The sequence below is a fragment of the Myotis lucifugus genome, unplaced genomic scaffold (assembly GCF_000147115.1).
Source record: "Myotis lucifugus unplaced genomic scaffold, Myoluc2.0 scaffold_54, whole genome shotgun sequence".
NCBI lineage: Eukaryota > Metazoa > Chordata > Mammalia > Chiroptera > Vespertilionidae > Myotis > Myotis lucifugus.
This window is the reverse complement of record NW_005871102.1, coordinates 3901327-3925222: the sequence shown is the minus strand read 5'-3', so window position 1 is coordinate 3925222 and position 23896 is coordinate 3901327. Positions and strand designations below refer to the sequence as shown.

At 37.4% G+C, this 23896-nt stretch overlaps 1 protein-coding gene across 6 annotated transcripts in view; it reads right to left on the bottom strand.

Annotated features, from left to right (window-relative positions):
• RASAL2 (RAS protein activator like 2) overlaps positions 1-23896 on the bottom strand; it is a 233474-nt gene that overhangs the window by 76283 nt on the left and 133295 nt on the right. For 2 of the 6 annotated variants that reach the window (XM_023753965.1, XM_023753966.1), the window contains exon 4: positions 9859-9921. The exons of 3 other annotated variants lie outside the window; for them this stretch is intronic. In XM_023753965.1, the coding sequence (XP_023609733.1) occupies positions 9859-9921 (63 nt within the window). Of the gene's footprint in view, positions 1-9858; positions 9922-18272; positions 18406-23896 lie in introns of those variants that run through there. One more of the 6 variants, XM_006088953.3, reaches the window with a different exon arrangement.

Here is a 23896-nt window from a genome sequence, read left to right as displayed (position 1 = left end):
TTTCTTTCATTTCCTCTCCTAGAGAAGGCTGCCATAAAATTCTTGGACAATCAAAGCATAGTTTGATAGGTTCTCTGACAACATCTCTTGATTTCACTTGTCCTAGATTCACAATAAAGTAAATTCAATATTTTTATTTTTCTCTTAGCATCTTCATTGGGAAGCTCTTATTAATGGTAAACCCATTAGCAAACGACGCGTCACAAGGGCTTTGTTTGATCCTCAAGCTATTACAAGCTATATGTGAGATGGTTTTGCTTCTAGTTTCTCTAGAGGAGTTTAGGAAATTCCTATTTATCCACAGAAAGAGGTGTTAGCTATTCAAGGCCAGGAGAGAGCTTCAATCCCCAAAATAAGACTTGCTGACACCCAGGGCTCAGCCCTGTCACTGTGGAGCATGGGATACACAGCTATCCACTCACTCAGTAACTAAACTTTCCTTTATAGCCCTTGAGCGGAATCATTACTCTGACTTATCTGTGTTTTATCTGTTACATATGCCAAAGTTTTCTTTCATTAGGTGGATAATTTGTAAGAATTTGCATTTTTCTTCCAAGCATGCTCTAACATCTTTTGTCTTTATCACGTCCATCTGTGGATCAAGAGGGATTCACTAACTCTCCTAAACAGAGGATGGGTGTAGGGGCAAGAAGGGGCACAGATTGCAGTACTTTTTATTTGCCCATTTCTATTTATTTGATCAAATTCTTTACAGGCATAGTGGAGTAATGGCCAAAAAAAGAAAGACATTAATCTTGAGGGAAATAATTAAAATTTATAGAAATATTATGCAAGAGCAAGGAAAAGATTTTCAGTGGTGACTCTGCCTTCCTTTCCCATGATGCAGTAGGGTCTAAGTGGCTGGTTTCACTCAGGGATATTTGTATTTGCTTTTCTTCTCTGGTGGTTCTTTATGTGTCTGGGGGGAGGGGAATGGGAAGCAAGTAGAATGAGATAGGCTTCAGAGAAATGAGGAGTTAAGAGGTACACATATTTCTTAAAGTCACCTAAATGTCCAAGACATGTGAAACTATGATAAGCAAATTAAGAGTAGAATTAATGTCTAAATATGTGTACCTGGGTTTATATAGAATTAGAAAAAAAATTGATGAGGACGACCCTTTACATCTAAATTGCATGAAAAAGAAATCATTTATAAACTGTTAAGATTGACAATATAACTGAATTAAATAAAACAAAACAGAAATTTATGCTAAATATAAAAAAAGATTTTAAAAGATGGAGATATCTTTGGGGATGGCAGAAGACTACTTACAGGTCAGAGAATATTCATGAGGAATAAATCAGAAAACAATAAATTTTGCCCACTATGATAAAAGTATCCTTATATTTAGGGAAATGTATTATGAGATAAATCAAATTTATAAAAAAGATAACTTTGAAGGCAATTATTAATCTAACAAAAATATTCACAAAATAGAATTTTTATAAGTATCAAGCCCTCCAATTACATTTAAGATACAATTGGATATAATCTAACTTTACAAAGAACTTGTTTATTATACCAATATCATGATCAATAATTCCTTTCCTTAAGAAATTCATTAGAAAGCATCTGTAACTGGGAAGTTAAAGTAATGGCTGGTCCATGTGTTCTATTTCATATACTCCATAGAAATCTTCTATATGAACATTACAGATATTTCACACTCTGCATAAAAGCTACTTCTCAAACCATATGTTAGCTTTTCTTGCACACAAAGCGTACTCCCACTCTCATATAGCAAGCCTCATCATCACTGCATTGAGGGGTACGGCAAAACAATAATATATTTTGGCTAGCAGAAGTTGTCTAAATAGCACGAACAGCTGCCCAGATGACAGGATAAGCCTTGCATGGAGCTGGCACTCTTTGTTAAAGCAAAGCAAACTGTCTCTTATTTCTCATAGCAAATGTTGTTGGCACTATTTCTACAGACATAAACAAAACTTGAACATATTTCCTTAATTTCTCTTCCCCTCTTTTAAAAATCCAAAAGTGGATTTTGGAAAATGTGGGGTCTTACTCCCCAAAGTAAGAGAAGTGCAGACAACAACGGGTTAAAAGAACAAGCGGAGCCCTACCGTACCCAGAAATGACAGAAGGCTCTTCTCCTCTTCGGTGCTACTATCCAACCACTCGGCCACATCACCGGGGGAAAGGAGACTCATTCTCCAGCCAGAAAACTTTTCCATACAGAGCACAATTAGTGAATGATGAAGTGGGAAAAGAACGATACAAAGACTAAATTCTTGGGGGTGCAACACTTAAATTGCTAGCCAGGCTGAAAGAGAAAATGTGATCCTCCCTCCACTCTGAATTCTGTCTCTGTGACATCAATCTAATACAATGGGGGAGGGGGAAGGAAATAGAGGGTTAAAAGAGGGTGATAGAAGAGAAGAGAGAGGTTTGTCTGTCTCTGGGTGTTAAGCTCGAGTCGGAAAGAGAAAGCAGGCATAAAATTGAATAATGATTTGTGTTCAATGACAGGAGAAAGCAAAGGAAAATAAAGAATAAAGACACTCAAAGAAAAAGAAACAGGTTCCTACACTAGAGCAGCTTAGATAACTGGACAGCACAATAGCTAATCAGTTAAGTAAAGCATATCATCAAACAAAAACAAAGGCAAAAGAACAAATTCAGCATTTTGTTTTGTTCTGAGAAGAAAGGTTTTCGAATTTCCTTTCAGTCAGTCAGTGGAGAGAACTGCAGCCTCCTAACCCCTTCCTGCGTTAGCTATTTCAACAGCATCCCAGCCCCCTTTACGGAGATTTCCTGCAAGCCGAGGCAGGTTGATAAATCTGTGAATAGGAAGCTCTCATCCCTCCTTTCTTCTCCTCCTCCTCCATTCCTCCCCCCACCTCGCATGGCGACTGCATTGATCGACAATAATGGAATCTGTAACTGACTGCCAGCAGCAACATTAAGGATATTACAAGTCCACTTCATAAGAATTCGAGCCGGTGGTCGGAACTTAGGGGCAACTATGGGCTTCTAGTCAATAGCTCTGTCTTTCTTAGCGAGAAAGAAAAGAGGGAGGGAGGAAAGAAAGAAGGAAGGGAGGGAAGGGGAGAGGGGGGAGGGGGAGGGAGAGGAGGGAGAGGGAAAGAAGGGGGAGGGGGAGGGAGAGAAAGCTGAAATCTGAAAGTAAGAAAAGTAGACTTGCTGGGCTGAAGGTTCAGAGATCCACCAGTGAAGCATATGACTGTCCTTCAATCCGTCACACACTGTCATTGTGAAGCAATCAGAACAAGACAGATTTTTAATATGATTTACATTATGTATTTACATAGTTTAAGGCTATTTCATATGCTTACACCTAATTAATAGGCAGAGAAAACTCAAGCAGAAGAGGTATTTTCAGAGACACATAGATCACTCATATCCCTGTTCTCTGGAGATTGATCAGGTTTGTTGCTATAAGAAAACACTCTTAAAAAGATAGGGTGTTGCCCGGCCAGTGTGGCTCAATGATTGAGCATTGCCCTATAAACCAGGAGGTCACAGTTCGATTCCTGGTCAGGGTATAAGCTCTGGGTTGCAGCTGGATACCCAGTGTGGGGCATGCAGGAGGCAGCCAATCAATGATTCTCTCTCATTATTGATGTTTCTATCTCTCTCCCTCCCTTCCTCTATGAAATTCAACAAACAACAAAAAAGGTAGGGTATTTTTTGCATTCGCAAAACATTGCCTTTGTTCGCAATAACCTGCTCTTTCTATTCTAGTAGCCTACCTTAAGTGAGAGAATTCTCACTGCTTAAGAGTTACTATCTCAATAGAGCCTGAATTCACATCCTTCTCTCCATGCTCACTTTACTCTTCTTCATCTGGACTCTGCTCATTTTGACTGTAAGCTCCCTGAGGACACAGTAGACAGTTGTTTGTTAATCTTTGTAACCCTGTGGCTAGAGCAGTGCCTGGCACTTAGAAAGAGTTCAATAAATATTTACTGAAGTTTTGACTGCTTTAAAAGTATGAACAGCTTCAACACTGGCAGGAGGTATCAGGCTGAATATTTTAGGATCTCTTTTTAAGATTAGTCATTTTGACAGTGACTTAAAAGCAGTTGTAGTAACAGCACCAACTGATTGAGAAAACAGAAAATGTTAAAAAAAGTTTTTATGAATTCATTATGTTTAAATAAATCTTTTATTACTCAAAATAACTACATACAATTGAAAAGGTGTGATAAATACAAAAATTCACAGGCTATGCTTGCTTAGCACCTAAGCTTGAGCTAGTAGATAATCCCTTTGTAATAAATAACTTTATGACACATAGTATCTGCGTAGCTTCCAGGCTGAAACCAATGGTCTAGAGAGCATCAAGTTCAAACTTCTTGATGTGATGTGGCTACTGCTTCTCTCTAGGGAGAAGCCCCCAGACTCCCCTTGGCTCAGCCATGCATGCCTTGGCATGTTGCACTAAAAGTAATCTACAGAAGAGCAGAAAAAACTTAGCCTTTTCATTCATTGGTATAGAGCACTATATGGCCATAGTAGGTGCTAAAATTTTTTTATTGACCTTGGCATCTCCTGTGAGATATCATTCTTTCTACTGTATATACCTGATATCACATTGATCCATTGAGACTCAGCTCAAATAGTAGCTCTCCAGTCTTCCCTGACACCTTACGATAGAGCTAATGGTTTTCTCACTCAAACTTTCTTTGTTATTACCATTAGTTTATTGAAATTATTTGTTTCCAAGTGATTTCCTCCACTATATCTTGTGCCTATAGAAGGCAAAAATTGTGTTTTACTAATTTAAAAAATGTTTTAATGCCTAGTACCTGGTAGATGATTAGAAATGTTTATTGAATGATATATTAGTTAAAGTAAAATTGTGATTCTATATACCAAAGGTAGACTAATGCTAAAGAACCCCATATATTCATGATGGGAGGATCCATACCAATAGTCTGAAAATCAACCACCAAAACAAAATTTGGTTATGGATATAATAAAATAAATATTTTATTTATTATACCACAGACAGGGCAGAATAAGCAGAAAAATATCATCAAGATAATCCAGTACCATACATCTGCTTTTTATAAACAGAGCTATGAAGGACCCAAGAAAAAGTTCTAGATTATGCTTAATATTTCTGATTTTTGTTATAACTGCCTGTACTTATACATTCAGATTTACTCATTTGACAACTTAAGAGTCAAAAGGTGTCAAGCATTGTTCTAAGCCCTGGAATATAGTTGTGAAGAAGGGACAAAATCTCTGCCCTCATAGAGCATATATTCTAGAGGGAAGAGATAAACAAAATACAAGATAAAAATGTAAAATGTATATTGTGTTAGATGGTGAATTGTGTTGAGGAGAAGAGTAAAGCAAGGAAGAGGGATAGGTAATGTTGGAGAGGTCTACAATCTTAGAGGGCAGACAGGAAAGGCATCTCTGAGAGATTAACTTTTGAGTAAAGGGTTTCTGGGTTCTTAGGAAGAAAAAGAAACAAACACAATAAAAAGGCCTAGAAGCAGCAATAGTCAGGTCCAGTGCAGGTAGGTTGATATGAGCCAGAGGAAAAATAAAAGGAGATGAGGTCTGTAAGATAATAGGAAGACAAACCATGTAAAGTTATCAGGTCTTTGCCTCCTTAATTAGGTGGCAAGTCTTGAGACAAGAGTGATCTGTTAGGCCTTACTTTTTCTTTATATAAGAGCTTTATTAAAATAGTAGAGGCTCGATGCACAAAATTCATGCAAGAGTAGGCCTTACTTCCCCCAGCTGCCGGCACCGGCATCCCTCTGGCACCCAGGACCCAGGCTTCCCTCCGGCCGCTGGCAGGCACCCAGGACCCGGGCTTCCCTCACAGCCCCGGCTTTGTCCGGAAGGACATCCAGTCTAATTAGCATATTACGCTTTTATTATTATTAAAATATAATTCACATATCATAAAATTCATTCTTTTTAAAAATATATTTTTATTGATTTCAGAAAGGAAGGGAAAAGGGAGAGAGAGACAGAAAGATCAATGATGAGAGAGAATCATTGATCAGCCACCTCCCGCACGCTCTACACTGGGGATGGAGCCCGCATCCCGAGCATGTGCCCTGACCAGGAATCGAACCATGACCTTCTGGTTCATAAGTTGATGCTCAACCACTGAGCCATGCCAGCCAGGCATAAAATTCATTCTCTTAAAATGGTTTTAAATATATTCACATAGTTGTGCAACCATCATTATAAATTGATTCCAGAACATTCTTATCACCTCAAAAAGAAACCTAGCACCCATTAGCAGTTACTCTCCATTCCTCCCAACATCCAAGCCTCTAGCAACTACTAATCTATGAATTTGCCTATTCTGGACATTTCATATAATCGAAATCATATAACATGTGGCCTTTTGTACCACATTTAGTTTTATCCATGTTGTAGCATATATCTGTACTTCATTCATTTTTTATGGCTGAATACTATTCCACTGATAGACATCTGGGTTGTTTCCACTTTTTAATATTATGAATAATGCTGCATATGAACATTCATGTACACATATTCATATGAAAACCTTACACTTTAACAGGTTATCCAAATAAGATGTAATAAATAGTCTGCCTTTAATCTGTAGAATTTTTAAATCTACAACAGAAGAGAGTTATTTTCCTATTTTACAAGCACCACATTTTCCTCCTAATTCATCAGGTATTTCCACCCTTTTTGAAGAAATGAAAACTACTGACTCAGTTTCTTTTCTCCTGCTCTATTATTTTTGCACACAGGAACAAATCAATACTAGATACTTAGGAATGAACAAAGGCAGGTGAAATGTGACAATAGACCCTTTCCTAAATCGATAACTAATGATAGTAAAGTTGGTGAAGATTTTGGGGGGACGGGGGTAATTTTATATTTTTATAGTTTCAAACTTATCATAAAGGTAAAGAAAAGTACACAGAACTCACACACTCACACACACACACACACACACACACACACATATACACACACAAACACTCACACACGCCCTTTAACCAGATTCACCAGCTGTTTACATTTTGCTACCTTCCTCTCTGTGTATACTATCCTATATAATAGAAGGCTAATATGCAAATTGTCCCCTCAACTGGAAGTTCAAAGGGGAGTTCAACCAGGGGGTGGGGCCAGCTGGCCAACCAGCTGCGGGCCCCACCCCTCAGCCAGCCTGGCCTGATTAGTCCTGATCGGGGCTGGCCAGCCAGATCCCACCCATGCACAAATTCGTGCACCAGGCCGCTAGTTATTAAATATATATATGCATTTTTTCTAAACCATTTGAGAAAGACATTATGCCCATTACTGCCAACAGCTTTCAGAGTATATTTTTTAAAACAAAGGACAGCCTCATATAACCAAGAACAATTATCAAAGTCAAGAAATTTAACATGGTGGCTGATATTTTAAGGATAAAATTAAATATGCCACTACATGTAAAGTCCACTATATAAATACTACACTATATAAATACTACTTCAATATCATACAAAGTCCTTTATTTGAAAAACAAAATGTCTTCAAGCAATGCTGACTGAGAAATCAGAAGTACTGATTGCAAGTGTAATTCAAAGTAATAGTCTATATTATATTAAAATGTCTATTAAATTGCTGAAGGATTACTATTGAACTTATTAACATTCAATATACTGTATTCCAAAGAATTGGAAGAAGGAATAACTAGTTTTCAAAAAGGAATTAAAGCTCAAGTAAAGTGAATGCATTTCCATCTTGATATTCTTTTGAATCATGTACAACCTTTGTCTCAAAGAAGCTTAAAGTATATGTCAGACTATAACTTTTCCTTATATTTTGCTGAGGATATATTTAACTGTAATAGGAATATAGTTAAATTCTATTAAATCTATAGCTCAGAACTTTAAATAGTACCCTAAATATGTAAATGTGTATAAAAACCTCAAACCACTTACATATAAATCATATAACAATGAATACACTCCCACATTGTTTTCACTTGCCAGAAACGTTAGCATAATTATTAGAGCTGAAGAAACTAATGAAGCTAGCCTGAATTTTCATTCATTTGGATTTAGGAAGCAATACTTTGGACATGCAAAGCCCCCAAATAACAGGGATGTTAATGTTATAAGAGGCATTCCTAATATATGATTATTTAAAACATATAATATGTAAAAAGGGGTGGAGGACAACTTGATTCTACAGCTTATTTCAAAAAGTAAATGCATAAGTAAAAAGCCAAACATATTTTGAAAGAAAGAACTAATTTGAGAATTTACTTTATCAAAGAGGAAGGCATTAAAATCTGTGGTTATTAAGTCATTGTGATATTGATGTAGGAATAAAACAATAGGTCTCTGGGACAGAAAAAGAATCCAGAAGAAGATATACACACTTTAGCTGATAATAAATGGTGCTTTCAAACCAGTGTGGAAAGAATAAAAAATTCAATAAAAGGTATTGAGACAATTGGCTAAAAAACTGGGGAGAGGGGGAGAGATGGGGGGAATCTCATTTCATAAAACCAAAAATAAATGTAAAAAAAAAAAAAAGGCCTACTCTCAAATTGAAAAAGGCCTTTCTAGGCATGGCACAAAAGCCAGAAACTACAATGAAAAATAGAGGCAAGACTGGAAAATCTAAAAATTTAAAGCTTCAAATAGCAAAAAAGACACCCTGAACAAATATGCAAGGCCATTTAATACAATCTATCAAAATATGAAATGCAAACTACCTTTCCATTCTATTTCTAGGAACCAATCTAGAAATATCAGCACAAACAACTGGACACAGATATATGTACGAAGATATTTAACACAAAGTTAGTAGTGGCAAAAGCAAAAAACACTATTTATAAGAGGGAAACAGATAAATCTACAATGAAATAAACATCCTTTAAGGATCTACAGGTATAAACGTAATGAAAAGATATCTTCCATACAAAAATGTGAGGAAGAAGAATGGCACAGGTTGTCAAGAACTATGAGGCATTAAATGACAAGCATTTGGAAAGGTTGGTAATTGGAAGGCAGTTTTGAAAATGGGCAGAAAACTGTCACAATGATGAGGATATGCAACATATTTAAGGGCCTAGGGGCCTCCTTAGAGTTCAGATCATTCTTTGACAGCAAAATAACTTGAGAATGGGTAGGTCTTTAACTTTTAATTCAGGTGTTTTTTTGTTTTTTTTAATTCAGGACTGTCATTCATCATTTGATGATAAATATGAGGTGGGATCACGTATTCATCAATAGTAAATTTGGCATTAGGACTTGTTCAGCATTGTTTACACAAACACTTTATTGTGTTTTCTATTATTTTAATAAAAGCGGGTAGTGGATCAAAAATATAAATTCTGATATCACAGAAAAGCAGAGACATCATAAAACGAATATTAATTTAATTGATATAAAGATAAGAGTTGCTAACCATGCCAGAATTATAATATCATTAACTTCAAGGAAATGGTCTACATTCAATTGTGAGGTGGAAAAGGGAGAGCACAGTTAAGAATCATGTGCAAAGGTTTGGTGTTTATGATACGGGTCGGTGTACATATCCTTGTATAATCCCCTACCCTTGAGTGTAGATGGAGCCTAGGACCTGATAATACGATAGAATAGCCACTCCCTTGATTAGGCTGCATTATATGACAAAGGTGATGATACACTATTGTGTAAGATTCTCTCACTGGCTCTGAAGAAGTAATATGCCATGTTCTGAGAGTGCTACAGGAATGGCTGCCAAAGGCTATCTCTAGGAACTGAGAACAACTCTGCTCATAGATAGCAAACAAACAAACAAACAACAAAAAACACACAGGGATCCCAACACTACAACTGCAAGAGGAGTCTGAGCTCCAGATGAGAAGGCAGCCTGGATGATACCTTGGTTTTGACCTTCTGACACTCTGAGCAGACAACCAGCTACACTCTGCCTGGGCTTCATATCTATGGAAAATGTGAAATAATAAATGGGTGTTACTGTAAGTCACTAAGTGTGTGGTCACACAACAGTGGAAAACTAATGTAGTATGCTAACATGGAAACACCGAGTGTAAGTAAAACAGGTGAGATGTGGGGATCTACTGAAGAATACCACTATAAATGTATCCAGATGGAACTCACCCCAGTAACCAGCATCTGGATTAAACAAAACAGAACAGAATATTACCGGCAACCAGAAGCATCCTTCACACACCCTTTCCAGTCATTACCCTATCAGAATTATCACTATGTTGATTTCTATTACATCAGATGAGTTTGAATTGTATCTAACAGAATCACACTGTGCAGATAGTCTTTTGAGACTAACTTTCATATTCAACATACATTTTTGAGATTTATCCATTCTGTGGCATGAAGCAGTAGTTTGTTCTTTGTCAATACTGAATGGAATTCCACTGTGTAAGGAAACAAAATTCATCCATTCTATTGCTGATGAACATTTGGGTAGTTTCCGATTTTTTTTAGCTGTTATAAACACTTTTGTACAATTCTTTTGATAAACCTATGTATGCATTTCTATTGGGTACATAAATTGGAGTGCAATTGCTGGGTCACAGAGCACTGTTTAGTGTTAGCAGATATTGTCCAATAGTTCTCTAAAACGGTTGTAAAAATGTATAATCCCATCAGCAGTGAATAAAAATTCTTTTTGTTCTAGATCCTTATCAACATTTGGTAATTTCTGTTGTCCTCATTTTAGACATTCTTGTTGGGTGTGTAGTTCCATTTTAGTTTAAATTTGCATTTTTCTGATGACTAATGAATCTGAGCACCTTTTTCACATACTGAATGGCCATTCGGATCACCTCTTTTGTAAAATGGGCATTCAATCTTGCCTTTTTCCCATTGATGTGTAGAAGTTCATTACATATTATGATTGGATATTAAGACTTAAAATTTCCTCTTTTCAGATTGTCAGATTATCATCAGATGATTATCAGAGAAAAATATAACATAAGCAACATCTGGACTAAAAATAAAGAGCCTTAAAACAGCTTCTATTCTCTTGTAATAGGTTTGATAAGAGAAAACGAGAAAGAAAAAGTCTACCTTTAAATATTTAATTCAAAACCTAAGCAAAATGAAAATGGGTTTATAACTTCTGACTCTGGGAGAAACCTACTGGGAAGCTGTCATAAATCACAGTACTTTATAGCAATAAAATCATCACACCCTTGAAGCTCACTATTTCTTGTTAATTAAAATTTCATTGTCAGAAACATTCTGTAGTTTCTTCACATGAATACATGCTTCTGGAAAAAAAAAAGGCAAATAACTAGCTGGATTTTTTTAAAAAGGGACCAGAGGAAACCCTGACTTCTGGTTTAAAAAAATTGCCATTTAAAAATAAAATAAACCACCCCCAAAAAACCAAACCTTGAAAAAAAACGTGGTGTCATCAAGGACTGACAATTAGATATACTTCCACTAATTTTCTGCCTTTTATATTATAACTAGGGGCCCAGTGCACAAACTCGTGCACCTTGAAAGGAACTGTGGGCCGCAAGGCTGCAGTAGGCACAGGGGCGAGTCTCAGGCCATCCTCTGTGCCCCTGCCTGGCCCCTCCCACTGCGGCCCCTGGTCCCCTGTCTGCAGGCAGCCCCGCTCCCTCCGCTGCTGCTCCCATGTGCTGATGGCGCCAGCCCCCGCTGAAGGCATGGAGCGATTGGGGCCGGTGCCAGCAATGGGTGCAAGCAAGGCCGGCGCCATCAGTGGATGTGAGTGGCAGCTGCTGCCCTGATCGCTCCTCAGGAGCAGGGGGAGGTGGAGAAGCCCTCAGGGGCGATTGGGCTGGCAGCCGCGCTTGCACCTTCTGATGGTGCTGAGTGATCAGGACCGGCGTCGGGCACCGGCAGTGGGTGTGAACAGTGGCTACGGTGTTGGCTGTGGGTGCAAGTGATGGCTCGGGTACCAGCAGCAGGTGCAAGCAGGGCTGTCGCTGGCAGCAGGTTTGAGAGGTGGCTGCCGGCCCCGATCTCCCCTCAGGAGCAGGGGGAGGTGGAGAAGCCCTGAGGGGCGACTGGGGCCAGCAGCTGCCACTCGCACCCACTGACAGTGCCAAGCGATTGGGACTGGCTCCAGGCACCAGCACCAGGCACCGGCAGTGGGTGTGAGCAGTGGCTCCAGTGCTGGCAGCGGGTGTGAGCAGGGCCGGCGCCGGCAGCAGGTTCAGTAACTACCAGAGGCTTGCCCCGATTACAGCGACCAGCATCCTGCCTTGGTCTGGCACCCCGCTCACCTGCTCCACCATCCCATTGTGGACAACACCTGCCATGTTCCGCACACGCCCCCTGGTGGTAGTGACCAGTTGTTCGGTTGTTCCACCGTTCACCCTGGTGGTAGCGACCAGTTGTTCGGTTGTTCCACCGTTCAGTCTATTTGCATATTCACCTTTTATTATATAGGATAAACTCCTCTGCAGAGCACTGTTTTAGTTTATATAAGCTAAAACAGTGATGGCAAACCTATGACACGTGTGTCAGAGGTGACACGCGAACTCATTTTTTTGGTTGATTTTTCTTTGTTAAATGGCATTTAAATATATAAAATAAATATCAAAAATATAAGTCTTTGTTTTACTATGGTTGCAAATATCAAAAAATTTCTATATGTGACACAGCACCAGAGTTAAGTTAGGGTTTTTCAAAATGCTGACACACCGAGCTCAAAAGGTTCACCATCACTGAGCTAAAAGAATGTTTCCAAGGAAGACTGGTTTTCTTTTCTTTTTTAAAAAAAATATATTTTATTGATTTTTTTTTTTACAGAGAGGAAGGAAGAGGGATAGAGTGTTAGAAACATCGAACATCGATCAGCTGCCTCCTGCACACCCGCTACTGGGAATGTGCCGGCAACCAAGGTACAGGACCTTGACCGGAATTGAACCTGGGACCCTTCAGTCCGCAGGCCGACGCTCTATCCACTGAGCCAAACTGGTTAGGGTGGAAGACTGGTTTCATTCTTTGTAATGATACCAAAAACTCCTAGGATTTCTTCTTTATACCACATTTTGGTTTTGTTACTAAAAAGGGTTGACACTGGCTCCAATAGAAAATTTACCTTTAATATTTGATCATCAATCGAGTATTTACTGCGTGTTACATTATAAGGCAAGGAAATAAATAAAACCACTAAAAATATATTTCAAAATTTTAGCAATTGTATCTGTGCAAATATTTACAAGTAAAATGATGGTACTCATAAAATGGGGTGACATTTATTATTTTAGGAAGCTACCATGACGTTTCAGTGAATTTCAAGTGGAGGCAAAATGCTTCAAGGAAAATCTCAACATGTATGTTAGCAAATTATATGGATAAAGATTTTGATTTATTAAAATACCCTTAAATTTCAGCTGTGTAATAGAAACTCACAAAAATTGGACCAAATACTGTTATGTAATTCCCCTACCATATGCAAAAGCAATAAAACAATCTATTACCCTGTCTTTGAGTAATTAGTTTCTCACACTTGCAGAAAATCCTAATAAGAAGCATTTTATAACCATACTGAGCAAGCTCTTAGAAATGAGCTCTTTGCAACAAGCTGTTGGTACACAAAATATGATTATCCTTCTCTCTTAATTAGACTTACTACATCTTGTCCTGTCCTTTGACTAAATAAACCTAATTCTATGTAATCACACAGGCCAGGTGTGTGTGTGTCTGTGTGTGTAGCTCTTCCCCCCACTTACTTTGACACATCATTCTTTTTTTAAAAAAAAATGAAATAAATTTATTTACCTGACACTATATTCTAGGAGTTCCTGGAAAAAAGGATTATTGATGTAGGGTCCCAAACATTCTAACCTTCTCATGACTCAAGAGACTAGAAATAAAATCAACCACACACAACCCATTTGAAGTATAACTTAGAAGAAAAGTTACAAACCCAAATATTACGAAGGTAAAGAATATCCAGTTTTTTCTAGTCTTCATATTAACTAAAGGTAATATCTATAAATAGTTAACTACACAACAGAGCTGTTAAGTTCTTCAAAGATACTCCATCATCTTTGGAATTAGATGCAAGACATCGGAGTTAGCAACCTGTCCAAAAGGCAGGCTATCCTAGGTGACAGCTGATCCTGAATGACACCTGCTTGATCCTGGCAGCTCAAGTTTCTTACTTTCTCAAGTCTGTCATAAGAAAGAGCATAGAACCAGGTAATGTTTTCTTCCTCAAAGAACAGGACTGCACTAACCTAAACTAACTTCAAGTTGCTGTTTTAGCAATTCATTCACTCATAAAATACTATAAACCAGTGAATGACAAAAATGTGGAGTCAAATTATTGATAAGAACTCCTCGCTGACTTCCTCTCCACATGTTAAGTTCATGGTGCTCCTAATTCAGCTGAATAGTAAGGTCTGAGTAAGGGCGAGAAGGGCACCCGAGAAGATAGACTTTCATCTGAATTTTAATGACTGACTCAGTAAGACTCTCATACTTGTCAAGTATGTACAAAGAAAGTATTCTCAGTGGCAATGCCTAAGGCTTCCAAACCCAAGCTGAGATCATACCCATAATTAAATGTGGAATTTTGATAGACCGAATCCCCATCAGCAATTAAAAAAAAAGACAACTACAAACATTCATACTGCTGAGTCATGACTCATTTTCTTGAATCACTGTTCACTAGGAAACAACACGATATCAGTTATTCCCTTCTCTGCAATAAAGAATTAGATATTTTAAGAAAGTTTATGCAACTGAAGTGTAAGAATCTGGTGAAGCTTATTTCACAATAGTCACCTGCTTCACTAAAACTGCCATACAGGAAACTGAAAACAAAAACAACCTAGTGGGCATGAAAGAACAGACAGGAACAGAAAGAACAAAACCAGTCTGTAACTTTGGCTCTTTAGTGCACACTGAGGTTAAGACTGGAACAGAATCCAGAGACATGGAAGCATGGAACAGACTGATGATGTATCTTAGAAGGAAGAGGGGTTGGAGGAGAGGGAAGAGATTAACCAAAGAACTTATATGCATAACCCATGGACACAGAAAATAGTGGGGGGTGGGGGTCCCAGGTGGAGGGGGTCAATGGGAGGAAAAGGGAACATCTGTAATACTTTCAACAATAAAGATAGATTTTTAAACAAATACTGGAACAGAAAGGGAAATATAACCATGTTGTCTACATAAAAGGATTCCCAGAGTTTCGAGTGAATTACCAGGTAATTTTTATGAGTAAAGAATTAATCTGACAGTTCAGAGTGTTTTCATGTCCAGCCTCAAGCCCCGACCCCTGGCCAGTCTAGTCTTCACTTCTGTTTAAAGAGATTTCATTCTTACAGTTTTAACTGGGATGTAAAAGACAGAATTATACCCAAGAGGAAAAAAGAAATTGCAGCAGGAAAAGAGATACAACTACTCCTTTGGCTGAGACTAAAGTTTTGATCAACTATAGCCAAACTATTACTACAAAAATGGCATAGCTATACTGCAGAGCTCTTTACCCTATTTGAAAATTTAATATATAAACTATATTTGTGGACATACATATGTATGTATTTCATAATTTTTTTATTTATTGAATATGGAGAGAAAGAGAGGAATGGGGGAGGAGAGAGAGGGAGTTGGGGAGAGAGAGAGACAGAGAGAGAGAGAGAGAAACATCACTTTGTTGTTCCACTTATTTATGCATTCATTGGTTGTTTCTTGTATGTGCCCTGACCAGGTATACTAATAGAATCCACAACCCTGGTACATCGGGATGATGCTCTAATCAACTGAGCTAGCCGACCAGGGTATTAAACATTTTTTAAAGAAACTAATATCAAGGGAAAAATAATAGTGAAAATGGGCCTGCCTTCTAAAAAACACTGATTATAAGAAAATTATTTCACATACAGTTGAGAGATTCTTTTCTCATGCCACTCATTTCCTCTATCCACTCATTCCCATTTAAAATTTGTCTTTAGTCATAAAATGAGCACCTTACTATTGCTTTTCTCTGACAAAAAAAGAATAAACCTGCATAACCTGGCATTTTTATTCTGGAGAGAAAAAGGAGTATGTGTTTCCTTCTAATGTTTTCCTCTTTCTAACGCATAGTAATAAGTTTTATTATAATGATTAGTTTGGTTAATAAAGTAGTTTCTTTCCACTTAGGTCAGTAAACTACCAGCAACAATAGATTAATGACTTCTGATTGTTTCTGACATGGGGAAATACACCCAGGCCAAAGGTCCCTATCTATCTATCTATCTATCTATCTATCTATCTATCTATCTATCTTTCATATACACACATAACATAATATACACACACTTATCATGGCAATCCTTTCCATACCCCTTGCAGGATAAAAGATTAGAGAAAAACCTAAGTCCTGTGTAATACAACATGAGCACTGTTAAGTTAGATAGAGCATTATGTCCTCATTCTCACAGCCTCAGTCCTCTTATAAACAGTGTGCTTAAGTAATGGACTCTACAGCAAGACAAACAGTCTCTTGTTTCCTACTGGGTGGAGAATGCACTTTGTAATTTGGTTTCTGATAGCCGAGAGCAATTATGAAACTTACTGCTATTCCTTTATTCCTTACGACGTAACTGCTCATCCCACACAGCCTTGTAAATCACAACTGCATTTACACAGACCCAGTTGAAAACTGGAATGAGCAGGTTAAGCTTTAACACAAAAGAACAACATTACTTCACTGTGCTTATAGTCAAATCAAGCTAAACTTGTTCCCAGGAGTTGTAAAGGGCCATGACGATCCTTTTGACAATAGCTATCTTTACTATTTAGCTCACTAGAATAGTATGGCCTCTCAACCCCACAATGGTCTCCAGAAAAATGGAAAGGGCAGCAACCTTTTTTAGGAACTAAATGAAAATGTATGAAGACAGATGTTCACTCTGCATTGTGACTCTCAAGATCCTCCACTTAAGTTATCCTCTAACACATAATTCATGAGGTAAGTAACCGAGGTCCATTATCAATGCAAAGAAACAGAGCTAGACCTTGCATAAGAAACCAATTGGTCCAAACAGTTGGGATAATTTTTAAATGTTTTCTTATATATGTAAGAAATCAACAAAGAAGGCAGTGAATGTGGAATGATATTTTGCTTTCAGTAAATAGGTAAAAGTTAAAAAAAATGGATATTAGCATCTAGGAAAAGCTTTACTAAAATTATACAGAAATTTTCTTAGTCTCAAAGTCTTTAAAAGAAACTAAAATCAATTTGAAAGTTTTAATTTTATATACAGATATTCAGAATATGCCACAGCTATATAATTTATTTATATAAAAGCATCATACAAACTATAGACATTTTCCTTAACTGAAAGCCATTTTTTTCTTCTCTAAATATTTTGTTATATATTTTTGGTTTTGACCAAGAGCATGGTATCAATATGCTTTGATGATTTTTTTCCTCAATATTTCCTCCCCACAGATTTCAATTGAAGTTTATGAAGCATTTGGCCTATTCAGGCAATAATTCATGGTACCTGAGGCCTGCAGATATAGTATAGATGAAAAATAAAACTTAAATGTAACCGATTCCATGAATAAAAATAGTAAATTGAAAATAAGGAGATCTGAATTTTCATTTTAATTCTGTTCCTAACTCTGTGACCTTAAGCAAGATTAAATCCCTCAGACCTCAATGTTCTCATTGGAAATGGAGAAATGGGACTGCAGATGATCTCTAAGTCTCTTTCAGATTTAACTTTCAACGAGCTAATGAGATACCTGTCATCTATTGGCAAAGCACATTATAAGCCTACCTTGGGCAGAAAGAACAAGCAAGATTCTCATTTGAAGGCTTTCACTGTTTTTTTGGATCCAACCTGTTGAACTTTCAAATGACACAGATTTGTGAAGTGCTACTAAGATTGAATCAAGGCTTTCAGAATCTTATTGATGGTCAATATATTTTGTCTCCCTCAGAGAGAAATGAGATATACTCACTTACAGGTATTTAATATTTCACAAGGAATTTGGGGGAAGATCCAGAATAATAACCCATTTCAACTTATTAAAAGAACAAGTAAACACTGTGGTGTTAATATTTTGCTACGATCATTACCCTCCTAATTGGCCTGCATTTCTCAGATGGCTATTCTTGTGCTGTATTGTGTATAAGAACACTGATAGCCTCCACAATATTCACATGAACTCATAGTAATGAAAACAAACCTATTTTTTTAAAGCCAATAATCACAAAGGTAAACATTCACTGCATTTGTGTAATAAAAATAGAGAAGCTACACTCCCTTTAAATCTATACAAACTTTTCATTTCAGTCTCAGACAGACTGCAGGAACTCTTACCTGGGGTCTGCATTCTGGGAAGTTTCTGAGTGTTGCTAACATGATCTTTCCGGCATGCCAGTCAGAAACTCAAAACACTTTGTACACCGTGCTCACCCGTGCTTTCTCGCTCTCTCTCTTTTGCTCTTGCTCTGTGCCTCAGACAGTTTGGAATGCAGAAAAGCCAGAGCCAATGCCAGTTAAACTCAATTCTTTTTTCCCCTCCCAGCTCTTTTGCTAGAGAGCACTAAACAATAGCCACCCTTCCTTACTCACTGCGTGTCTTTCACAGCACCGGGTGCAGGCAATCTGCTTCAGAAGCAAGTGTTTTACCAAGCTGGTAATTCATTTTGTTCTGTCCCAAGGGGCAAGTAGGTGGGTGAGTGCATCTCTGTTTAAAGAAGTGATTTTTTTAAAGGAATCTATTTCAAAATCTGTCCTATTTTTGAGGTAGAAAAGTAAAACAAATTTCAGAAATTCTTTTTTTTTAATGTTACTATGTTGAATTAAAATATAAACTTTTCAAAGTACAAAAACCAGGTGAATATCTTACACCTAATGTATAGATAGTGTGTGTTAACACATATATCTCTATCTCAGACTCAGTAGATCACCTTAACTCATCACAGAGGAATTAATTTAAATTTAGAAAAGAAAATTTTTATTTCCCTAAAGCCATTCATTCAGGTCTTAAGCTAGAACTCCATTTTAAAAAGGAAGAGTAAAAAAAATTAATTTTATAAATTGAGTGGCTCTATTAAGTCATCTAGATGTGAAGAAATTATAGGCAATATCACTTTTCTCAGTCACCATTATAATTATTTCAAAATCAAACACATTTCTAGGGTTTGTTTTTTTCCTACACTCCAAAAAAGAAAGGCAAGTCAAAGTTGTCAACTTCATTATCAATATGATGACCTAACATATTATGCTGCTTAGTTGCTGAGGTTAGCATGCCAAGACTGATCAGTTAAAAATTTAAAGTTTGAATCACTGAGAAGAACACAGTATCAATCTGTTACCTACCATTTAACAAACAGCTGATGGGACACATATATTCTCTCTGTATATTATGTGTGTGTATATATATGTATGACATCTTGCACAATATCTAGATACACATACATACATAATTATATGTCTACATATATTTATACATAATACATATGTATGTATATGTGTGAATATCTCTTTTTCTTCCCTTTTCTTTCCCCAACTCTCAATGAGCAAATGTAAAGTCTTCTTTAATTAAGTCATGATTTGGTTTTGGTTATCTAGTCTCATCTTCCTTCAAGAATCATAATGCTCTAACATTGCCTTTCCCTCTGCCTTTACTTTTGGTATCCTATTTCTACTTCAGGTGAAATACTCCTTTAAACCCTATTGCTTCTCTAATAAGAATTACAGGGAAAGAAAGACAAAAACAAAAGTTGTATAGAAAGGAACAAACTAAGGGTCTGACTGTGAAGACTGACAAGACTGCAGATTCCCACCCTGCCCTAAGCAACAAAACACCGCAACAACCCTACCCTCTCTCACCAAAGGTAATACACAACCTTATCATTAAGTGTCATTTATAATCAACCTTAAATAGTGCAAAGCACAATGAAATTACTTTTACTTGTTATTCTTGAGAATAATTCTAAGAAATGGATCCTGATTTCCATAATACTATGCAAGAGTTAGATCAAAGAACAGTGAGTCTAAGTTACAAGAGAGATTTCAGCTCACTAAAAGGAAGTCAGAGCCATTGGACACAGCCTTCTGCAGCACTGCCTGCTCCAGGAGACAGTGACTCCCCAGCTCTCTCCACACAGGTAGACTGTACATTTGATGAAAATACTGTGGTGCAGCAGTTCTCAAACTGTGCTCCTGAACAACACCGGCATTCTGATTAGAAAACAGAATAACAGCAGTCTTTTCCCAAATGACAGAAAAAGTTCATACATATAATTTTCTCAAGTGTGAGCTTTTATTTTTAAACTAGAGGCGTGGTGCACGAATTAGTGCACCAGTGGGGTCCCTCGGCCTGGCCTGCGGGATTGGGCTAAAACCAGCTCTCCAACATCCCCTGAGGGGTCCCGGAGTGCGAGAGGGTGCAGGCCAGGCCGAGGGACCCCACCAGTGCACGATTGAGGCTGGGGAGCAACACGGGAGGTTAGCCAGCTGGGGAGGGACCACAGGAGGGCTCCAGGATGTGTCCAGCCCATTTCACTCAGTCCCGATTGGCCGGACAACAGCAGCAAGCTAACCTACCTGTCGAAGTGTCTGCCCCCTGGTGGTCAGTGCATGTCATAGCGACTAGTCGACCAGATGACTGCCCCTGGTGGTCAGTGCACGTCATAGTGAGCGGTTGAGCGGCCTTAGCATATCATTAGCATATTATGCTTTTATTATATAGGATATACTAAATTATTCTTAAGTAAACCTTAAAGAAGTCTAAATGGGACCAAATTCAGATCAATAATGACATCTTTAGGTATCTGTAGTTTAATTTAAAAATAATTTACTATGTTCTGTAAAAAGCACTTTTACAACTTGGAGTGCTAATACCTGAGTAAATCTGAGAAGTACTGTTGAGGAAATAATTTTTCTTAAATCCAAATATGATGATATTCCATTATTCAACACTTCAAATAATAGACTTTATTGTTATTAATAAATTAGCCCAGCTGGCATAGCTCAGTGGTTGAATGTCAACCTGCAAACCAGGAAGTCACAGTTCGATTCTCAGCCAGGGCACATGCCCGAGTTACAGGCTTAATCTCCAGTAGGGGGTGTACAGGAGGCGGATGATTCTCATCATTGATGATTCTATCTCTCTTTCCCTCTCCCTTCCTTGCTCTGAAATCAATAAAAATATATTTAAAAATAAATCAATAATCTTATTTATACATTAACATTACATGTTATTAATTTATTATTATTAAGAAATTAATCAATATGAACTATTTTTGACAAGTAAGCATTACTATTGGTAATTCTGTTTTATGTCTTCCAGTCTTGGTATGCTGTTTCTCTGACTGAAAGTTCCTCCCTGTCCTGGTCTGCCTGTCAAACTCTTATTTACCCTTTCAAACCCAAATTTAAATTATTTTCTTAGGGTGATTTAACTTATTTCCTACCCAGAGTTCTCCTCTGTACTCCCACCCCTCCCCATGCTATTCTTTTCTTTATAGCCTTCTTTATTACCTAACATACTATATAAATATTGATGTTTAATGTTTTCACCACCAAAATGTGAGGTAGATGGGGGAGAGGGGAGTTTTGTCTCCTTTTCAGGTTATCCCAGAGCTTAGAACAATGCCTGATATTAGTAGGAACTGCATAAATGATAAATGGATGGATCGATAGATGGTGAAAAAATATATTTCCCGTATCAAACCTATGTAGGTATTTAGACTTAGGAATACTTTTAGAGTAACTCCGGAACAGGGACCATGTATGTCCTCTTCCTCATGCCTGAGCCTGGCACTTTGCATGCCATGTGATGAAAAAAGAACAAATGTATTTCAAGTTTACATGACCTTAAGAAACTAAGTGAAGCCAACAGAATGATATACCAAGGGAAGACAGTGATTTCATCGTTCACCCAACTAGGACCTACTTGTAATAGGTGGGATCCTGGTCTGTAGAAGTGGTCTCTCAGAGTAATTTTCACTGTCTATGAACCCACAGCCAATGCGGTCCACCATGGCCAGGGGAATTCAGTCTTTGGTTTGTAAATATTCTGTATTATTTTTCTGTAAGAATACTATTCCTTAGTTAAAATTTTAAAATGATGTTATTGGCCCAACTGGTGTGGCTTAGTTGGTTGAGTGTCATCCCATACACCAGGAAGTTGCAAGTTCAATTCCCTTCTAGTCAGGGCACATGCCCAGGTTGCTGGCACGATCCCTAGTAGGGGGTGTGCAGGAGACAGCAGATCAATGCTTCTATCTCCCTTTTCCTCTCCCTCCCTCTCTCTGAAATCAATAAAAACATGTTTTTAAAAAATTGCTAAAATTAAGTTACTGATCCTTTTTATTTATTTTTTATCCTTTTTATTAGAAAACGCATTCCCCAAAGGAAAACTTAAGTTCTTAAGCAGGGGGAAATTTACTTCTACCCATTGCTTCTGAACCATAAAAATAGCACTCTTTAAAAAATTATATTCAAGGCTCCAAAAGGGCAATCCTACCCCACTTAACACTACGGTGTCGGGTGAATTTCCCGCCAAAATATAAGATGGCGCGTTAAAATGCCTATATCTTTTGAAGTATGGGTTCGATTGAAATGAAATATTTGGTAATACGCAGTTACAATCGGCCCGAGTTTACACGTTTCCCGCACTCCACCGCAAATCTATATGAACCGAGTTTTAAGACGGCTCCCGCGGAGTACGCGCAATTCACACGAGCTGACTTAACTCGTTTCCCGCAACCCAAGTGTTAATCATACTACTTATTACATTTTAATTTCCAATACTACATTTCAAAATACTTTGCCCCCTATTTTTTTATAAGAGTTAATTTTGAGCCCTAACTGGTTTGGCTCAATGGATAGAGCGTCGGCCTGTGGACTGAAGGGTCCCGGGTTCGATTCCAGTCAAGGACATGTACCTTGGTTGCGGGCACATCCCCAGCAGGGGGTGTGCAGGAGGCAGCTGATCGATGTTTCTCTCTCATCGATGTTTCTAACTCTCTATCCCTCTCCCTTCCTCTCTGTAAAAAATCAATAAAATATATATATATATATATATTTTTAAAAGAGTTAATTTTGAAAGTTTCTATGTATGACATGAGATTTTTTTTCTCCTTTTTTAAAAGTTGAGATAAATGATCCTCAAATCTGTTAAAGCCAAGTTCAAAACACTCTGGACATGAAAAAAGCAATTCCATAAATCATCATTTTTAGTTCTATAGCATCTCAGTAAATATGAAAAATAACTTTCAAGAGGTCAAAACTTCCTTCTAAATTTTGGCATGCACAATAAAAATATTATTAGTTATGAAAAAAAGTTCTATGTCATAAGAAATAAGTGAATTAGATATTCTCAGAGAAAAGGCAAAAGCAATGGTATAAAAGGCAAAGAACTATGGGACAAGGCACATGATCAATTCATGATCAATTCCAACACAACGATCCTACAAAGAAAACACAATGTAGTTCAGCAACACAAATAAATACTGCATTCAAGGACGGATTCACCGTTTGCTTTGAAAACAAGCCAAATTTTTCTGTTCTCACAAGGGATAACATCTTTTCTCTTGGCAATAAAACATGACATCTAAATTTATTACTGCTGAAGCTAAAGACAAAAAATATTGTTACCAGGGAAAACTTGAAAATCTTCTATAAGAGATTTGTTTCCGTGAGAGTGGCAATGTAATTTCAATAAAAAGAATTGCATTTTCAGCATATTCAAGAATTATGATTATATGATGTAGATGTACCTTCGGTAGTGGTTACTATTAACAGGTAAATCTTCCCAGGATATAGTAAAATTATTAAATGCCTTGGCTAATTTGAACTAATTTAAAATTTAATAATGCATTTAACATGCTAATCTTAAAATGTCAATTTCACAGGAAAACAAAAGTCAGTGAAAAACAGCTATACTTCAGGGAAGTCTATCTAATATTTGACTAATATTTCATGGTTGA